The 17,528-nt window shown below is 61.3% G+C and overlaps 1 protein-coding gene across 4 annotated transcripts in view; it reads left to right on the top strand.

The window, feature by feature from the left end:
* Nucleotides 1–16,415, top strand: part of ARHGEF18 (Rho/Rac guanine nucleotide exchange factor 18) — a 76,175-nt gene extending 59,760 nt beyond the window's left edge. For 3 of the 4 annotated variants that reach the window (XM_045188265.2, XM_045188263.3, XM_053912376.1), the window contains 15 exons: nt 925–1,050; nt 2,477–2,594; nt 3,428–3,676; nt 5,064–5,140; nt 6,750–6,928; nt 7,560–7,651; nt 9,775–9,957; nt 10,997–11,134; nt 11,511–11,635; nt 12,136–12,192; nt 12,295–12,342; nt 12,444–12,914; nt 13,293–13,557; nt 14,359–14,484; nt 14,559–16,415. In XM_045188265.2, the coding sequence (XP_045044200.2) occupies nt 925–1,050; nt 2,477–2,594; nt 3,428–3,676; nt 5,064–5,140; nt 6,750–6,928; nt 7,560–7,651; nt 9,775–9,957; nt 10,997–11,134; nt 11,511–11,635; nt 12,136–12,192; nt 12,295–12,342; nt 12,444–12,914; nt 13,293–13,557; nt 14,359–14,484; nt 14,559–14,695 (2,391 nt within the window). In that variant the 3' untranslated portion in view covers nt 14,696–16,415. The remainder of the gene's footprint in view (nt 1–924; nt 1,051–2,476; nt 2,595–3,427; nt 3,677–5,063; nt 5,141–6,749; nt 6,929–7,559; nt 7,652–9,774; nt 9,958–10,996; nt 11,135–11,510; nt 11,636–12,135; nt 12,193–12,294; nt 12,343–12,443; nt 12,915–13,292; nt 13,558–14,358; nt 14,485–14,558) is intronic. The other variant, XM_045188264.2, reaches the window with a different exon arrangement.
* Nucleotides 16,416–17,528: the final 1,113 nt, after the last annotated feature.

Here is a 17,528-nt window from a genome sequence, read left to right as displayed (position 1 = left end):
ATGGGGCCCAGGAACGCTTCCTCCCCGCGGGCCGAGAGCCTGCTGCTCCAGAGGACAGCGGTCCTGGGCCCTCCCAGTGGCACGTGCAGCTGACGGCACTGACAAGTACCGCATTCGTGCAGACGCCGTCCAGGGTTGCCGTCTGGGCTTGTCTTTGGTTGGCTGGCTGGTCTTTGGTTGTAGTCCTGGTGGCTGTGCTTTTGGCTATGAGAAGCCTGTCTGTGGCTGTCTGTGGCTACCAGAGCCATTCACGGGAGGGGCGTTGACCCTGCATGGACCTCTGAGTCAGCCTCTGAGCCTGGGCTGAGGTAGGCAGATGGCCCGTAACCCCTCGTCGGACCTCAGTGTGCGCCAAGGTTTCCGAGTCAGCTTGTTCGAGTTATGAGAAGGACACCCCTTTTGCTTTTAAATTTTTCTAACTTTCTTTGGCTTAAATGTATTTGTCCTCCTCAGATTTCAGGAAGTTGTTGCGGTGCCTATGATGGCGTTGGGCACAAGAGGCAAACGAGAGGCCTGCGGGCCGACTCCGGCCCTCCACCTGGTCTTACCTGCCAGGCACCTTGTTCCTGCCCCGCGGCAGTGCGGAACTCTTGCCTAACTATTAAGAGTAGTGACACTTACACAGTCCTAAAGTTATACTCGGCCCTTTGAAGGCGACCGTGAGGCTGAGGTGGCCCTGGTGACAATGAGTCTGACACCTCTGGCGTAAGGCCTATTAGCAGAAAGTCGTCTCCTTTCGCCTTTACTGGCCCTTGTGGTGAGACACCTGCAGTGAAGCGTCTCTGGGCCTGAGTGTGGGTCAGAGAGGGCGGGGCAGGGGCCGGTGGACCCAGCGCTTGTGTCCGAGTCGGACGGACTGCAAGAAGATGCTCCCTGGCAGTTTCCAGGTTTCGTTTCGGTGACACCTCCGTGGGCTTCCTTCAGTTTTCAGGTGAAAACGGAGAGAGGATGAAGGAGAAGTACGGAGTGTTTTGCAGTGGCCACAGCGAAGCAGTCAGTCATTATAAGTTGCTGCTGCAGCAAAATAAGAAATTTCAAAACTTGATCAAGGTAAAAAAACTTTTTGTTTAATCAAAAACGCATCCTCTTTGCCATAGGTTTTTACACAGAACTGTTTGGAGGGCTTGAGATTAAGGAGCCCATTATAAAATGATGATTTTCAAGTCTCCATTTCATTCTGAACGTGTCAGTGGAATCTGCTGGAGAATCCCAAGGTGCAAAGCAGAGCTCGAGCTTTGCTCCTCAACCCCCCAGGTGGTCCCTGAGATGCCCGGGGTGGGACCCGCTGACCGTCCCCATCAGAGTGTCCAGATGACACCGTGTCATTCCACGGGGCCAGCCTTCCCTAGGAGCTGCCCCCCCACAGCCACCGGTGGGGCCTTCAAGCACTCGGGCTGATGCCAAGCATGGCTTCCTCAACCTTTGTCCCCTCTCTTGTCCCCTCGTGTCCCCTGTAGCCTAGGGAATGACACACACCCATCTTTTGCCTGACAGTGTGTGGAGACTCAAATCTCAGAACGAAAACCCTTGCACCCGCCCACGTCAGCCGGCTCGGACAAGGCCCCGCCTCCTGTGTTCTAAAAGGTGCACCTGGTCGAGGCCGAGGGGCCCTGGTGCACCTGCCACTGGTCCCAAAGGGCTGCACCTCCAGCGCCCGTGCGCCAGGGTGTGGTTCTGAAGTGATGCTCTGCACCAGTGGTCTGTGGTTGAGAGTAACGTGCTCTTCGCTCCCCTCCGTTACCATAGTGAATAGACGTGCAAGAGGGAGGGGCACTTCTGGGCCTGGATTCCTCTGTGCTGAGCAGTGGGGCAGGCCCCCGACATCCTGGGCCAGACACACCTGGCAGGCAGGAGGGTTCCGGTGAGGGAGAAGGATACAGAGCGGAGCACTGCCCAGAATCTCACACCACCATCCTTCTGCCCTCAGTGACTCTCCTGGTTCTCCCTCAGTGCCAGCCTTTCCGAAATGCAGACGGGCGGTGGCACAGAAAGGCCGGCTGGGCGGCACGCTGTGGAGCGTGCTCTCGGCCCCCACCGAGAAACAGCTTCAGAAGAGCACTTCTTGGGTTCTTAGCCAGAGCTGTGCATAAGAAGCCAGCAGGGACCCGGTTCAGAAGGCACAGGCCCAGTCTAGTTCTGGAAGGTTCCAGTGGCCACCAGTCCAGGTTGGGACCTTCACACACATGGGTGCAGTGTGCATCGTACAGCTCTCCGGGTGGTTCCCAGAGCTGCCCCCTGGCTGGTTCTGGCTTCTCAGTGAGTCTCGGGGCCTCTTGACAGCAAGCGAGGCTGCCTTCGCCTTTGTTGCTTTTATGTATGCGGCAGGTGACCCCTGCTTTAAACGTCTGGCAAGAAAGAGGTCCCCTGTCCGCTGAAAGAGGAGGGAGCCCCTAGCCTGTCTCTGTCTGAATTACAGTCTCTGGTTTGGCAGGAGATGAAGTGTTGCTGTGCTGTGGCTTTGTTTTTATTCTCCTAGAAAATCGGCAATTTTTCCATCGTGAGACGGCTTGGCATGCAGGAATGCATCCTTCTGGTCACTCAGCGCCTAACCAAGTACCCCGTGCTGGTGGAGCGCATCCTCCAGAACACCGCGGGTATGGCCGCCGCCTCACCGCCTTGTCAATCAGTGCCTGGGGGCAGCCTCTGTCTCCCTGCCCCCTTTAGCTGTGGCTTGGATGAGCACCCCTCTGTGATTTGTCCCTGGTTCTCTGGGTTCCACTGAGCTCGGTGACCGCGAACTGAGCTGCCACCATGCAGAGTCCACTGTGTTGGGTGCTGGGGTTTTCAAGAAAGAAAGGCAGGCACCCAGTCTCATCTGCCTGCCATTACCCCCAGTCCCTGGCCCAGGCATCTGGGGAGTGGACAAGTGATGGACAAAGTGCCCTTGTTAAGACCACTCCTGAGCCATCCAGACAGGCCCAGAGTCCATGACCAGGGCCACGAGAGGGACATCCCTGTAGCATGGAGGGCAGAGGAGGAGAGGGCACGCAGCCCAGCTGGGAGTTCTCAGAGGCCACACCTTCCTCATCTCCAGGGAGTTTGCAAAGAACAGGTTCCCCCGCCACAAAGCCACAGCCCCAGCTCTGAGTGATGGCAGGAGGAGGCGGGAGTGTTACAAAGAGTTGGAGGGCACGGGGAGTCTGTCCACGTGGTGTGGCCAGCGGAGCCACATAGGCTGTCTGATCGCCGGAACGGCACCTTAGCTCCTGCGTCTGGCAAAAGCTCTGTCTGGGTGAAAGTGAAACACTGGGCTGTCGCCTTTGTTTTGGAGAAGCCTTTGTGTCTCGGGAAATTCTAGTTGGAAGGTGATTCCTAGGGTTCTCCAAGCAGTGGCCACAGGGAAGGCACCTCCCAGACCCTGTAGCGTGTCCCGCTCTGTGGTGTTTGTGAACGCAAAGAGAAGCACTAACTCTGCTGTGTGTGGCAGCTGGCACCAAGGACTATGAAGACCTGGCCCAGGCCCTGAACCTCATCAGAGACATCATCTCACAAGTGGACGCCAAGGTCAGCGAGTGCGAGAAGGGCCAGCGCCTCAGAGAGATCGCAGGGAAGATGGACCTGAAGTCGTCCAGCAAGCTCAAGAACGGGCTGACCTTCCGCAAGGAGGACATGCTGCAGCGGCAGCTGCACCTGGAGGGCACCCTGTCCTGGAAGACCGCGTCAGGGCGCTTGAAAGGTAAAGTCCTGCCGTTGCCACCACCGTGGAGAGGGGGGCCCTCTGGATCAGTGAGCGCCATTTGGGTTGGCGGGGGTGGCGCCAGCCAGCACAGGGCCACCGCAGCCTGGCCGCTTTGGGGTAAAGGGAGGTTGCATGCAGTCAGGTCGAGACAGGCAGCCAGGGGTGTGGCGAGGCTGAGGCAGTCACACCAGTGCCCCCTCTTCCAGTCTGTGGGATGGTGCGGTGCACACCAGGAGGGCATGGGGACCTCTGAGCAGAAACCCGAAGCTTCGTGAGGCTCCAGGGCTCCTTCCAAACCAGCCGTAGCGGGTGCACCTGCAGGGGACCCAACCTCCCAAGGGCCTGGTGTGGGTAGAAAATGCCACCCAGACTACCACCCTCAATGTGCCCATGCACCCCAGGCACTGCTCAGGGCGTGCTCCGAGCCTGGCTTTCACAGTCCGTGGTGCAGCTGCAGACCAAAGAGGGCTCAGACTCACACCCCAATTCCCTGTCCACCTCACGAGCCTCTGGAAGCATCTGGACCTGTCCTCAGGCACCAGTGTCTGTGAAGCTCTTAGAGGGAGGGACTGAAGCTTCCGACGACAGAATGTGCTTGTTTGTGCCATACACGACGTGGTCCAATCCATGCAGTTTAGCGCCTCCTGTGCGCCAGGCCCCTCCGCAGGTGGCAGGAGGCCCCCAGCCCTCACAGGGCTCCAGTCAGAGGGCAGAGAGAAAGAAAACAGTAAACAGAAGAATCGCAAAAAGTGTGTACATGCTCTCGAGGAAGCCAGAAGGCCGCAGTGCAGGAGAATTCCGAGAGAGGGGATCCGGGCGGGGTGGGGGTTCTGAAGATGCCCTCTGAGAAGACGGTGTCTGCCATGGCGTGAGTGCTCCTGTTGAAAACTTACTGGGGATTGGCACCCAAGGGCAAAAGCTCTGCTGTGCAGGCAGCTGTGAGACGTGCCTACAGGGACAAGGCCCCCCCTCTGCTGCCCTCGGGAAAGGAGCCCAGGGGCGCAGGGGACGAGAGCGCAGTGCAGCGGTAGGGGGCAGGATGTGAGTGTCCAGGGGCTCAGGTCCCAGGCAACCTGGGGGCAGGTGGAACAGGGGTGGGGAGGTGAGTTCCCATTTGAGAAATCATAGCGGGAGAGCCTCAGAGACAAGCCCCAGCGGGTGCCGTTACGACGGGACGGCAGTGCCTCAGGAGAGACGTTGAAATCCAGGGAGGTGGAGGGATGGCGTGAGGCAGAAAGGAGACCTGTAGGCGCACGCGGAAGCACCATGGCGACGTGCCGAGAGTGGCCCGGGCTCCTTCCCGTGGCACCAAAGGGCACCTAGCCGCCCGGCAGGACCCACGTGGCCATGTTGCCCCGCGTTTCCTCCTGTCCTCTCTCCTTAGATGTCCTTGCCGTCCTCTTGACTGACGTGCTCTTGCTGCTACAAGAAAAGGATCAGAAATACGTCTTTGCTTCTGTGGTATGTGTCCCTCTCTTCAAACAAAATGCTGCTTCGAAGCTGGCTGTGCAGGAGGTGCCAGCTGGAGGGGCAGCAGGGGCGGCATCAGCGACAGGGTGGAGCAGCCCAGGGCAAGGGGCTAACGGGGCACATCTGCCGGTCGCCTGTGGTCCCGGGCCCTCCCTAGGGCCTGAAGTTCCCGGAGAGGTGGGGGAAGGGGTTTCCAAGAACAGGGTCCTATCTAGTTGGCCTAACCAGGCTTCAAGGGCTCACGCGAATGTCCTCTGTAGTTTCAGCCGCTCTGCATTTCCGTGGCTCTCTCCGCCACAGCACCCAGAACCTCGCAGGCCCAGGGCCCTTGCCAGGAAAGCACCGCATTCTTTCCAGGGAGGTACTGGCTCGTCCCTGAGGACAGAAGCTCAGGCCAGAAGCCACGACCCTTTGTGCTGTGACCGTGTTGATCCATAGCACGCTGGCCCCAGTAGGCCCTTGTGGCGGGAGCCCAGCCTTCTGTGAGCTCCGTGCCGCCGGCGAGCTTGGAGTCAGGCTGGGATGCCAGTCGTCCTTCCCAGCCCATGTCCACCGCGGACTTGGCTTCCTCCCCTGCTGGCCTGGGTGACCCCCTGGTCCTTCAGTGTCTAACAGCATAGACCGCATGCAGGGGGAGGGTGTCAGGCCCTCCCCCCACAGCTGAGGGGCTGGGAGAACTGGTTTGCCTCCAGGTCTGCCCGCCGAGGGCAGCACCCTCTGTGACTGAAGTGTGAGATCGTGCACCTTTCCAGGGATTTAAAACGGCCTCTCACGGGGTTTCCCAGCACCGCAGACGGGGTCAGGCCCCTTTGTCGAGCCATCATCCGCCTGGACTCCGGCACCGTGTGTGTGTCTGCGCCCTCTCTCGAGGGTGCCGCAAGGCCATGACCTGCTCCCTGTGTCTGCACGTGTCTGTCCTGGTCTCCTCCTTTGAGAGGGACACCAGTCAGATGTCACAAGGGCCCACCTAATGACCTCATCTCAACATAATCACCTCTGCAAAGGCCCCTGTTTTCAAACACAGTCACATGCTGAGTGCTGGCGGTGCCGGCCTCACCGCAGGGGTTTGCAGAGATCCGTGCAGCCCGCAACACGCACTTGAACACACGTATTGTACCAGCCTGTCAGCGCATCGCGTCCTGTGGGACACGCGCCAGAAACACTGCAGCTCTGCGTGTCTGGGCACGGGGCCAGGAGGGTTGATTTGTCGTGGTACGCTCTTGTTTCTTTCCAGTTTTGTGCCGTGTGCGTGTCACTACGTGTAAAACACATTTGTCTGGGCGCAGTAAACAGACACATTAAAAGGTCCTGTCTGGGTAGCTCAGGTGGTTACAGTCGTCCTGATAGGCCAAGGTTGCGGGTTTCTCCCTCTCTCTCTCTTCCTCTCTCTCTTTCCCCACACCTTCCTTCTCTCTATAAATCAATGAACTAAAAGATTTAAAAACTAGGAAGGACACAGATAACGAATGACACAAGGATGTCACTGCAGTGGTGTTTCCCCAGACGCTAGAATGTGTCCGCTCTGACTCCTTGGAACACAGGTGGGGCGCCCTATGGCAGGGTGAAAGGTGACCCTCCCCAACACGTTGCACCCTCGCAGGACTCGAAGCGCCCCGTCATCTCGCTGCAGAAGCTCATCGTGAGGGAAGTAGCGAGCGAGGAAAAGGCCATGTTTCTGATCAGCGCCTCCCTGCAAGGGCCGGAGATGTACGAGATCCACACCAGCTCCAAAGAGGAGAGGGATGCCTGGATGGCCCAGGTCCGCAGGGCCGTGGAGAGGTGAGCGGGCGCCCTCTGCTGGCCGTTCCCCCCTTGGCTCAGATGCTCCGCAGCTTGGCTGTGACCTTGGTCTGCCCCAGAAAACACCGGAAACCACAGGCAGACAGGACTCTCCTTTGCTTTTCCTCTCCCTCTTCCCACCTCGGCACTTGGTCCACCATTTACTCAGAGGGGACAGATGGCACCGTTTCAGCTCCTTGCAGCAACGGCCCTACCCTCTGGCTGCATGATAGGCCCTGGTGCCTCTGCCAGAGGGCACAGGGCCAGGCAGGTCTGAATTCCAGATTGGTGGGGCAGCCCGCCTGACACGCAGGCTGTGTCCACCCCAGCGCCACGCCCCTCCCCCTCCGTCTGAGGCCAGACCTGTTGGAACAGGCCATAGCATTCTGTCCTTCCTCCTCAGGCCAGGGGACCCCTCCGGACCCCTGCCCCGGGGCTTTGCAGGATGCCTGGTTCCCGGTCCACCCAGCAGACAGCCCACCACTTTCAACTGCACCATGAATAAGCTAAATCTGTCACAAAGGAAGACACTTCTTAGCAGCCAGTTCTGTAGATAACTCTCTCAGTGCCCATTTCAGAGGCCAGTCAGCCTGTGAGGCATTGTCACCCACATGTCCCCCCAACCCCACAGCTGTCCAGATGAGGAGGAGGGGCCCCTCAGTGAGGCCGAACAGGAGAGGAAGGTGGCCGAGGCACGTGCCATGAGGCTAAGGGACTTCCAAGGTAAGGAGTCGGTCTGGACCGCTGCGTCCCCTGCGTGGTGGGGGCATTGCCCTGTCAAGCACTCCTTGGGCAACAGGCCCCAGGTGACATTTCTGGTCCATCCCCTTGGGACTGGCCATGGAACAAATCCCCACACCAGTGACCGGGAGGCTTGCTGTGGGTGCCTCGTGGCCCACCGCTCTGCGGGCATGGCGGCGGCTGTTTGCCGTGTGGTGCGGTGGTGGTCTTTCGGAGGTGTGTAGGAAAGGGGGACGATGGCACTCGGGGTCCCTGAGTCCCTTCCAAGCACAGTTGCTTTGCCACACACAATGCCCCCTCCCTCAGTCCTCATTCAGGGAAGAGCTCACTGTGAGTGTCCCAAGTCATGTATGAAAAGACCACACAGGGACCCCCTAATCACACAGGACCCCACAGCCTCCTACAGACAGGCAGACCCACACCAACCCTGGCTTTGCAGCCAGAGTCCCGGCTTTCCCCTCCAGGTGCTAATGTTTCGGCTACTTAATTAAGGTACGGTTCTCACAGCATGCAGTTCAGCCATTGAAAGTGTCCCGAGCAATGGCTTTTGTGACCATCAACACAGTCGAGTTTAGGCCATTGTGCCTCCCCAGCAAGAAGCCCCCTCCCTGACAGTGGCCACACCCTGTTCCTTCCGCCCCCAGCCGCGGGCAGCTTGTAGTCAGCTGTATCTATGAATTCGGCCGTTCTGGGGACTTTGTACGAATGGAGTTATGAAACGTTCTTTTGCATCTTGTCTCACTTAGTGTATATTCGAGGTCCGTCCACACTGCGGCAGGTGCCAGAACTTTCTTTTCATCGTGCGAGTGTAGCAAGGTGTGCTCGTTCATTCCCCGCCGGTTTCACTGTGTGGTTGCAGCGCGCCCGTCGCCCAGGACAAGTCCTTCCCCTCCCCTCTCACTCAGCACAGTGTTTCAAATGAGGCAGCGTGTAGCCCTGACACATGTGGTGAAGTTGGTGGGGCATTAGGCCACAAAGTGAGAGAGAGGTCAGCAGTTTGATCCCCGTCAGGGCATGTGCCTGGGTTGCGAGTTGGGTCCCCAGTTGGGGCATGTGCCAGAGGCAAGCAGACGATGTCTCTCTCACATCGGTGTTTCCCTCCGTCTCCCCCCCTTCCCCTCTCTAAAATAATAAAATCTTTATAAATTAGGTAACATTTAAGCAATAAGTATGAGAAGGCAGTATACATCTTACTTCTCTTTGTGAGGAGCTGCATGTTTAAAGGTATTAATAATACTCGAAAGAACGGAGGAAACCCCATTGGGCCCTGGGAGCATAACCTGCCGTCCCGCTCACTGCATCCCACTAGGGTACCATCCCCCAGCCGTGCGCCCTGCAGGTGCCTACAGTCGCACGGGAGCGTCTCTTCCTCACGCGCTCCCCAAGTTCGCGGGGAGTCAGGGATACAAGGGCAGCTTCTGGGTCAAGATCAAGGTGGCTGTCTTTGCCACCTTGGATCAAAGGCTGAATTCCCCCTTAACTTTGCACCATCAGGGACGTGCCCGTCAAAACCAGGAGGCAGGCAGGGCCGTGCCCCGTCCACAGTGATCTTCACCTTGGAAGCCCCAGCCAGGGTACAAGGGGAAGAGACAGAAGCAAGATATGACTGGAAGGGAGGCAGCGGAATTTTTTAAATTAATTTAGGTTTTGCATGACATGATTGGCTGCCTATAAAATGCAGTAGAATCATGCGGGAAAGATAGCGGTCAGTCATTGCTCTGAACGTGATGTAGATACACGAACAGTCACCAGTGTGGATGTCTAGTTAAGCTGTAGTCACAGCAGCCAAAAAAGTATAAAACAAGGAGACTTGAGTTTGACCTAAATGTCTGCAGGCGAACTTTCAGGATTAGGAAACTTAAGTCTCACCGGGCTCGCAGTCTGCCCCTCCACGGCCTCCCCACTCTCCACTGTGGTTGATGTTTATAATTGTGGGACCTGGTCAGGGCCAGGCCCTCACTGCCTCCAACAGACTGGATGAAGGGAGTGGCCTGCCCGGGCCAAGGTGGTCCCCCGAGGCCAGCTCCACTCTGAGGCCCCCCCAGTGCCAACTCCTGGGGACCAATCCCAGAGAGGCTGAGCGCCACCTCCACATGGCTTTGCAGAGCGACTGAGCCTGAAAGACCAGCAGATTGCGCAGAGCCTCCGGGAGAAGCAGCACATCTACCTGGAGATGGCCGAGATGAGTGAGCTGGAAGACTGGGCTCCGTCGCGCCACCTCTTCCGAGGAGGGGACCCCTCGGAGAACCTGCAGGGGGAGCTGATCCTCAAGTCGGCCATGACTGAGAGTGAGTAGCTTCGCCCCAGGGTCCTCACCGAGCACCATCTGCCTCCCAAGCAGCGTCTTGCCGGAGTAGCTTCCTTGAAGGACCCTGGTCTGGGCACAGGGCCCACTGCGGTCACGTGCCACCCTGTCTAGAGCTTCTGGCTGGCTGGGCAGCTGTGCGTCTGCAGCAGTGTTAACTCCCACTGGTGCCTGGCAGGCCAGAGGGTCGTCAGACACAGTCCGGGCCAACCCCCTGGGTGTGGACTCGGCCCGCTCCTCACCCCGCTGGCAGCCCCCGCTGTCGCGTGCAGGGCATGTGCTGGGCCCTGGGGTTTGGAGTCGATGGAGATGAGCTCCCCACATTCAAGGGGTGGCTCTTCCTTCTTAGTGTGTCACGTTTGGTGGGTCACACCCGAGGGCTCCTGGTCCCAACAGACATGGGAGGGCGCTGGCTGGTAGGTAGGTGGCCTGCCCCTCCACATCCTGCCCAGACCTGCTTCACAGAGCCCCCAGCAGCTTCCGGGTGACAGCTGCGCCCCCTGCTGACCAGGACGCCTGCCATCCTAGCCACCAGTACTCGTGCGCTCTGGAAGGACAGCCTGCACCCCTCTCTCCACAGCAAACAAGATGGACACAGCCCCTGACCTTCGGAGTGGAGAGAGCAGGGCAGAGGGTCTCACGTGGGCTAGGCGCCCACTCAGTCACTGCCCCAGCTATAGCAGTGTTCTCCCTCCTCCCTCGTCTCCAGTGGCCTTGGCCTTGGCCCCCTGTCCTGTGCCTCGGCCTAGAGTGCTCTTCCCACCATCCCACCTGGCCCCGTGGCCCCGACATTCTGTACGACTCATCACACAAGCAGCGGCCTCTCTGAGTCCCTCAGGCACAGGGTCCAGGACGCTGGCCCACACGCTGCCCCAGGGGGAGCCTCTCCTTCAGACACAGGCTGGCCTCTCCTGGTCGGAGCACCTGTGCAGGGAACGGGGCAGAGTCCTCCGGCCCTTTGCTGCCCTGGCACCCACAGCGCAGCTCCACAGTGACGGGTTTGCTCCCGTCTCCTTCCACAGTCGAGGACATCCAGAGCTTGATCTGTGGGCAGCTGGGCAGCCCCGACAGCCAGGCAGACAACAGGGGTGCCTCCACGGGCCCGCGCCAGAGGGCAGACACCTTCGGAGGCGACGGCAGTGCTGGCGGTCCTAGCAAGAGTGAGTGGAGCCCCCTCCCCCAGGGCTGGGGCTGCTGGGGCCTCGGGAAGGTCAGCAGCAGCAGGTTTGGTGTCTTCCCGTGTTTCCTCTGCACGGCATCCTTGGCAGAGCCCGGCACCTGCTGTTTGCCATCTCTCCTGCTGCTTTCTGTCAGCATCCATACTCACTCTGCGGTCGCAGTTCTGGGACCTTGCCAGCGTTGGTCACGTTTGGACAGCACCCAGACCTGCCCCTGCTGACGTCTGTGCCCCAGATGCCAGCGTGTCAGCCCAGGACCCAGGGCAGCGCCTAGCCATGTCTCCTGCCTGGGCTGGGTGGGGTCTCTGAACCCCAGCAGAGCCCAGGCATCCTCACGTGCCTGGCTTGGGGCTTCCAGGTGGCAATTTCAACACAACGGTGTGTGGCGATGACTGGAGCCCCCGAGACCGGCACAGCCCTGCAAGCAGTCTGGCCGCAGAGTTCGGCAACACCCCAGGGGCCTCCGAGGAGGCGCAGCAGGCGGTACGTTGCCTCCTCGGGACAGTCCTGAGCTCTGTGTGGAGTCGGCCCAGAGGCTGTAACTGAGAGAGTGAGCAGCCTGTGTTCCGGTCACCTAGTCCTCTGTCCTCCAGTGAACAGTGGCACACCATGCGTTCTGTGGTGGATGGTGGCATCCCAGCTCAGGTGAACGTGCAGCCAGGTGACCCTGCATGTTTCTTCAGGCCCTGGCTGTGGCAGGCAGCCAGGGAGGGGACAAGCTCCTCCCATGCAGGTGGGACTCCCTAGGCAGGAACCAGGAGCTTCCTGCATCCTCCCCCCACGAATACCGCCTGCCCTCCTGCTCCAGAGGCCCGCCCTTGCCCAGTGCCGGGGGGGGGGGGGGGGGGGGGGGCCAGCTGCCCACCCACCTCGTTTTTGGAACAACTGGGCAGGGCCTACCTCACACCGAGTGTCTCGTCGGTAAGGAGTGGGTTTGGCTCGCTGCCTTAGCAGCTGCATGCTTTGACATTGTGTTTCCACAGGCAGAGGCACCAGGCACTGAGTCTGGGCCCTGTGCGCCCACTGCCCTGGAGTTGGAGGTAGGCTCGGGGCTTGTGCATCTCCCCGGGGACTGGCGTGAACACCAGCAGGGCTTTGGGTAGAGAGCCAGCGTCACTTTCCCTCGCACCCTCTCTCTGCAGCTTGTCCAGCGAATCCAGACGTTGTCCCAGTTGCTCCTCAGCCTCCAGGTACAGGACTTGGTGGGCAGTGATCAGCTGCACTGCCCTTCTCCTGTTTGAGGTTGGGGTCTGGGAGAGGACGCGGCCCCTCACGGGCCCCCTTCCCCCAGGCGGTCATCGCCCAGCAGGACAGCTGCCTGGAGGTGCAGAGGGCCACCCTCCAGGAGCGGGAGAAGCAGCTCCGGCTGCAGTCCACACGCGGGGACCTGCTGCTGGAGCAGGAGCGGCAGCGCAACTTCGAGAAGCAGCGGGAGGAGCTGGCAGGCGTGCGGAAGCTGCAGGACCAGCTGCGGATGGAACAGCAGCGCTGGGAGCGCCGGCGGGAGCAGCAGCAGCGGGAGCTGGACCTGGCCTCCGCCCGGCTGCAGCAGCGTGAGAGCGAGGCCGCGAGGCTCCAGGAGCATCTGACCCAGGAGCGAGCTGAGCTGGAGCAGCAGCGCCGGGCCTACCAGCATGACCTGGAACGGCTTCGCGAGGCCCAGCGTGCCGTGGAGCGTGAACGCGAGCGACTGGAGCTGCTGCGGAGGCTCAAGAAGCAGAACACAGTGCCCGGGGCGCTGCCGCCTGAGCTGCCCGAAGAGGTGAGCAGCGCAGGGTGCAGCGCGCGGGTGCCCCGCGAATTCGTGTGTGCTGCGAGTGTGCTGGTGGAGGAGGGACTGTGGTAGTGGAACCGGCAAGTACCTGTGCTGGGGCTGTGAGCAAGCTGGGAGCGGGTGGGGGGTGGGATAGGCAGTGAATGGCATCTCCGTGGGGCCCAGCACAGGGCTCTGCTCCCAGATCAGACCCTCCCAGCTGGGAGGCTGGGAGACTGGGGGCTGGGGGTGGGCTGGGGAGCAAGGCCCTGCCCCAGCCCAAGCCCTGTGCAGTGGGTGGTGCTGAGGAGAGCACCTCCCTCTGGGCCCCAGGGAGGGCTTCCAGGAGGAACACATACTGAGATGTGTCTTCTGTGGTGCTCTCAGGTCCAGCCCCCGGGCCACCCCACCAGCTTCAACGGGGAAGGGCTGGAAGGGCCTGAGCGCCCTGAGGTGGCTCGCAGGGACAGTGCCCCAGCCGAGAGCCGGCTGGCCAAGAGTGATGTGCCCATCCAGCTGCTCAGCGCCACCAACCAGATCCAGCGGCAGGCGGCGGTGCAGCAGCAGATCCCCACCAAGCTGGCCGCCTCCTCCAAGGGTGGCAAGGACAAGGGCGGCAAGAGCCGGGGCTCCCAGCGCAGTGAGAGCTCAGGTGAGCTCAGGGCTCCAGGCAGGGTGGGTGGGGTGGGGCCAGGCTCTGCTTTCCCAGGTGGGTGATCTCTGGGAGGTTTGTGACACCAGAACAGCTGCTTGTGGGCACACAGCGGTGGGCCCTGGGGCCGTCCTCCTGCGGAGATGCCGCGAGGATACCAGAGGGCACAGCTGGCGACATGGCTGAGCCCCAACAGCCCAGCAGAAGGCTCTTCATTAAGGAGCAAAATTGACGTACCAAACTCCAGGTCCTTCTCCCCCCTCAGTCCTCAGAGTAAAACAGGAGAGGGAGTCTCCTGTCTGCTCAGCAAGAGGGGCCCGGGTGGCCCTTGTGCAGAGGTCACCAGAGGCCAGGTGTCAGAGTGCCTCGCTTACTCCAGGATGACACTGACTGAGGCTGCCACCTCCCACTGGCCCCACTCGGTGCCACCGGGTGCCAGGGGCCCTGCCCGGTGTCCATCCATCAAGCAGGGCTGGGCCCTTCCTCAGAGCACTCTGCACGAGCGGCGTTTCCCTGTGAAGCTCCGGGCACCCTTGGGTGCTGGGCATGTGCAGGCACCCTCCCTGCGATGCCCCTCCTGTGTCCAGCACAACCGGGGTGGGAGGCTAGCTCACTCCAGGGGCTTCCTGGGGTTGGCTGGGGGCTGTTCCTTGTGTCTGTCGCCGCATTTGGGCTTACGACTTCAGTGGGGCCCACCCCCCAGACAGGCGCTGCGGGAGGTGGGGTGAGCCATGGGTGGGGGTTGCCGTGTGCCTGGAGCGAGGCCGCGCACCCCAGGCTGAGCCCTCTTCCCTCTGCCAGCTTCGTTCGACCTGAAGCAGCAGCTGCTCTTCAGCAAGCGCATGGGCAAGGACGAGAGCGCCTCTCGGAGCCACCGCTCACTGAGTCCCGTCCGGCTTGGAAGCCACAGCTCTGCAGCCCACGCAGGTGAGCCCAGCTGCCCAGGCAGCAGGGCGGCCCACAGTGCAGGGGGCTGCTGACGCCCCACACTCGTCTTCCAGATCTTTCCTTCCAGGCCCCGAACCCAGCGCCAGCTGATGCGTCCCCCGAGCGCTGCTCCTCCTCCTCACCCACGCCACTGCCCCTCACACCTGTCAGCAAGGAAGACACCAGCAAGGAAGATGTCATCTTCTTCTAAGGGGGTGTGGCTCGAGGTGCAGAGCCCTCCCTGTCCTGCCCCCACCCCGCTGTGCTCTCTGGGGGGTCGCCAGCTGTCCCTCCTCGCTGCCCATCACACCACCACAGATGCCAGGCCTGGCCAGGGCTGGGCTCGGGGTCAGGGGCCATCTGTCGTCTGCAGGCTCTTTCTGCAGATTAGCAGCGGTGCCTGGGTGACTTCCTGAACCTCTTTTTCATGCATAAAGGAACGTGCTTTAATGGAAGGTTGAACCGAGCTGACCCAAGGAGCTGGTTCATGTCCTAGCACCCCACTTTGGTAGGGAGAGTGTGACCCCAAGGTAGCGACAGACGGGCAGTCACACAGAGTGTGACAGGCCCTGAGGAGGGGCAGGGCAGTGTCAGCTGTGTCCCTGACAGCAAGAGCTGAGATTACAGGGGTCCGTGGGGGACCTCAAGGCCAGGGCGTGGGCAAGACCAGGGCACCCACAGCCGGGCAGGGACAGAGGGCCACAGGGCAGAGCGGCTGGAAAGGATGGCTGATGGCACCCAAGGTGAGTTCTTTTAGGGTCAGACGCTTGTCTTGAGAGGGTCTGGCTGTAACTCATCTTAATTTGGTGGAGGCTTTTAAATCTGTCAAACGTGGTGCTTCCTCCAGGTGCTCAGCTTGTGGGCTCGCCAAGCAGAGAGGCTGGGCGGGACGGCGGCAGCACACACCCGGAAGCCCCGCCCCAGGCACGGGGTCTCAGTCCCCTTGACGCAGGCTGGTGTCCCCAGGGCCTCACCCCATGCCCAGGTGCAGAAACCGCCGCCACACAGCAGTGGGCGGGGCTGCTGAGGGGGGAAGAGACGCTGGAGAGACCACACCTGCCCTGGAGACCTCGCATGGACGGGTGGCCGCCTCACAGGCGCCTCACGTCCAGCACGCTCTTGGCCTCCAGCCCCTGGAGGGGGCCGGGGCGCCAGTCCAGCCGCGCAGCTGTCGGTGTGGGGGCGGTGCCACGTGTCTGCGGGTGGTGATCGGGGCTGGCCAGCGTTCCACTTCTGGTCAAACTCAAGCTTGGGTGCTGGTGCGGGAAAGGGGACCTTACAGACTTGCTGCACCCCCGTCCCCTCCACTAGGCCCAGAGCCGCACCGGGTCACGGTGACACGGCCAGTTGGGGACAAGGAACTGAGGGCTGCAGCTGGCAGCAGTCCTGAGCACAGCCCCCACCCCCCACCCTGGACTCTGCCTTGGGGCCAGCAGCGTCAGCAAGGAGCAAGGAGAGTCCTCCCGGCCCAGCCCACGACACTGCCCGCACCCTCCTGTGCCAGGTCTGTGGTTGGTGTTTTGTGTCTGTACTGCGACCAATCAGAGCACTTTGGGAAATCCAACTGCACTTCCTGCCCCCTTGTGAGAACAGCGTTCCTTGGCAGCGCACACCGGGCTCTAGCTCCTGGGAGAGTGAGGCCAAAGGGTTCCCTGCAGGCACGTGGCGGGAAGGGGCATGCCCTGCCTCGGCCAAGGGGCGTCTCAGGTTGTGCCACACAGCGAGCGGGACAGGCCTGGGCCACATTCTCCAGGGAGGGCCCGGGTCAGCTGTGAAACGTGTGATGGGTGGTGGCCGAGCCGGCGCTGCACCCTGTGGGGTCTGCACCACCCCGGTGACTATGACGGTGATGGCGGCATTTCCTCAGGTGGGATGTCTGAACCACCTTAGAACTTAAGACCCGACCTAGCAATAAAAGTGTCTTAAGATGAGCTGCAGGAGTGGCGCTTCTTTGGGGCTTGTAGGATCCAGCCGAGCATCAGTGCCGTGTTGGCACCCCCCACCCCCTGCCCGGGGCACAGCTCCCCAGGCAGGGCCCCCAGGACGGTCTGCTGCAGGAGGGACATGGAGGCCTGGACCCCAGGCCCGGAGCCCTGAGGGAGCCCAAGAGCCAGGTGTGGTGTCGGCACTCCCGCCCTGGGACTGGGATGGAGAATGCAGGGCAGCAGGGACACCTTCCAGGTCCGCGACAGGCCTCAGGCACCGGCTGTCTGTGCGGAGGGTGGGGCCTGCTCTGCTTCCAGCTGTGGAGTCTTGGCACAACCATCTCCACACGACATTCAAAGCCAGAGGCAGAAGCCCCAGGGGGAGCAGCCCCCAGTCAAGGTCAGCTTTGGGGAATGTCACCAAGCCCTCCCACCCTGGTGGGGCCCCTCCCACTGGGCCTGTCCCTGTGTCCCTAGGATGTGAGTCCCCTGCTCCCTGGGCCAAGTTTGCTACACACATTCCCTCTACACACCCCACCTCCACCCCAGGGCACTGGCTTGCTTTGCCCCAACCTAAGAGGCGTAGCACCAGGGTGTGGCCACACTGTGGGCAGGGTCATCTCCACTGTCCAGCTGCGGCCAAGGCTGCTGCCTGGACAGCCCCAACTGCTCGGAAGCTGCAGCCAGAGCCCGGGGACCTGGCTCTGCCCAGTCCACAGGGCTGCCAGCCCAACCTGCCATGTCATGTACCCAGGTGCTCACATGGCCTCCCCACGGACACGCCGCACATACGAGCATCACCCCGAGTCTCCAGATGGGCGGGCAGGCGCTACGTGGACCCCCGCCCTAATCCCGGTCCGCCACGTGCAGGGTCACGCCACTGTGCCATTTGCCACAACTCAGAAGGGAAGACTGACCCATCCTGGCCCAGGCCCCTAGTCCAGAGGGTGCTTGACCCAAGGGCAGGGTGGGGTGTCTCCTGCACCCCACATCCCCTGGGCAGCCCTCCCCCCCAGCTGCTCTCAGCCACGTACCTGCCCTGTCAGAGAACGGTCTGACTGCAGACAGAGGTCTCGAGTCTTCCAGGCGCTTGGGGAACAAAAGGTTGTGCCCAATTCC

The sequence above is a fragment of the Desmodus rotundus genome, chromosome 10 (assembly GCF_022682495.2).
Source record: "Desmodus rotundus isolate HL8 chromosome 10, HLdesRot8A.1, whole genome shotgun sequence".
Lineage (NCBI taxonomy): Eukaryota > Metazoa > Chordata > Mammalia > Chiroptera > Phyllostomidae > Desmodus > Desmodus rotundus.
Note: the sequence above shows the minus strand (reverse complement) of the source record. Positions and strands in the feature narration are given on the sequence as shown.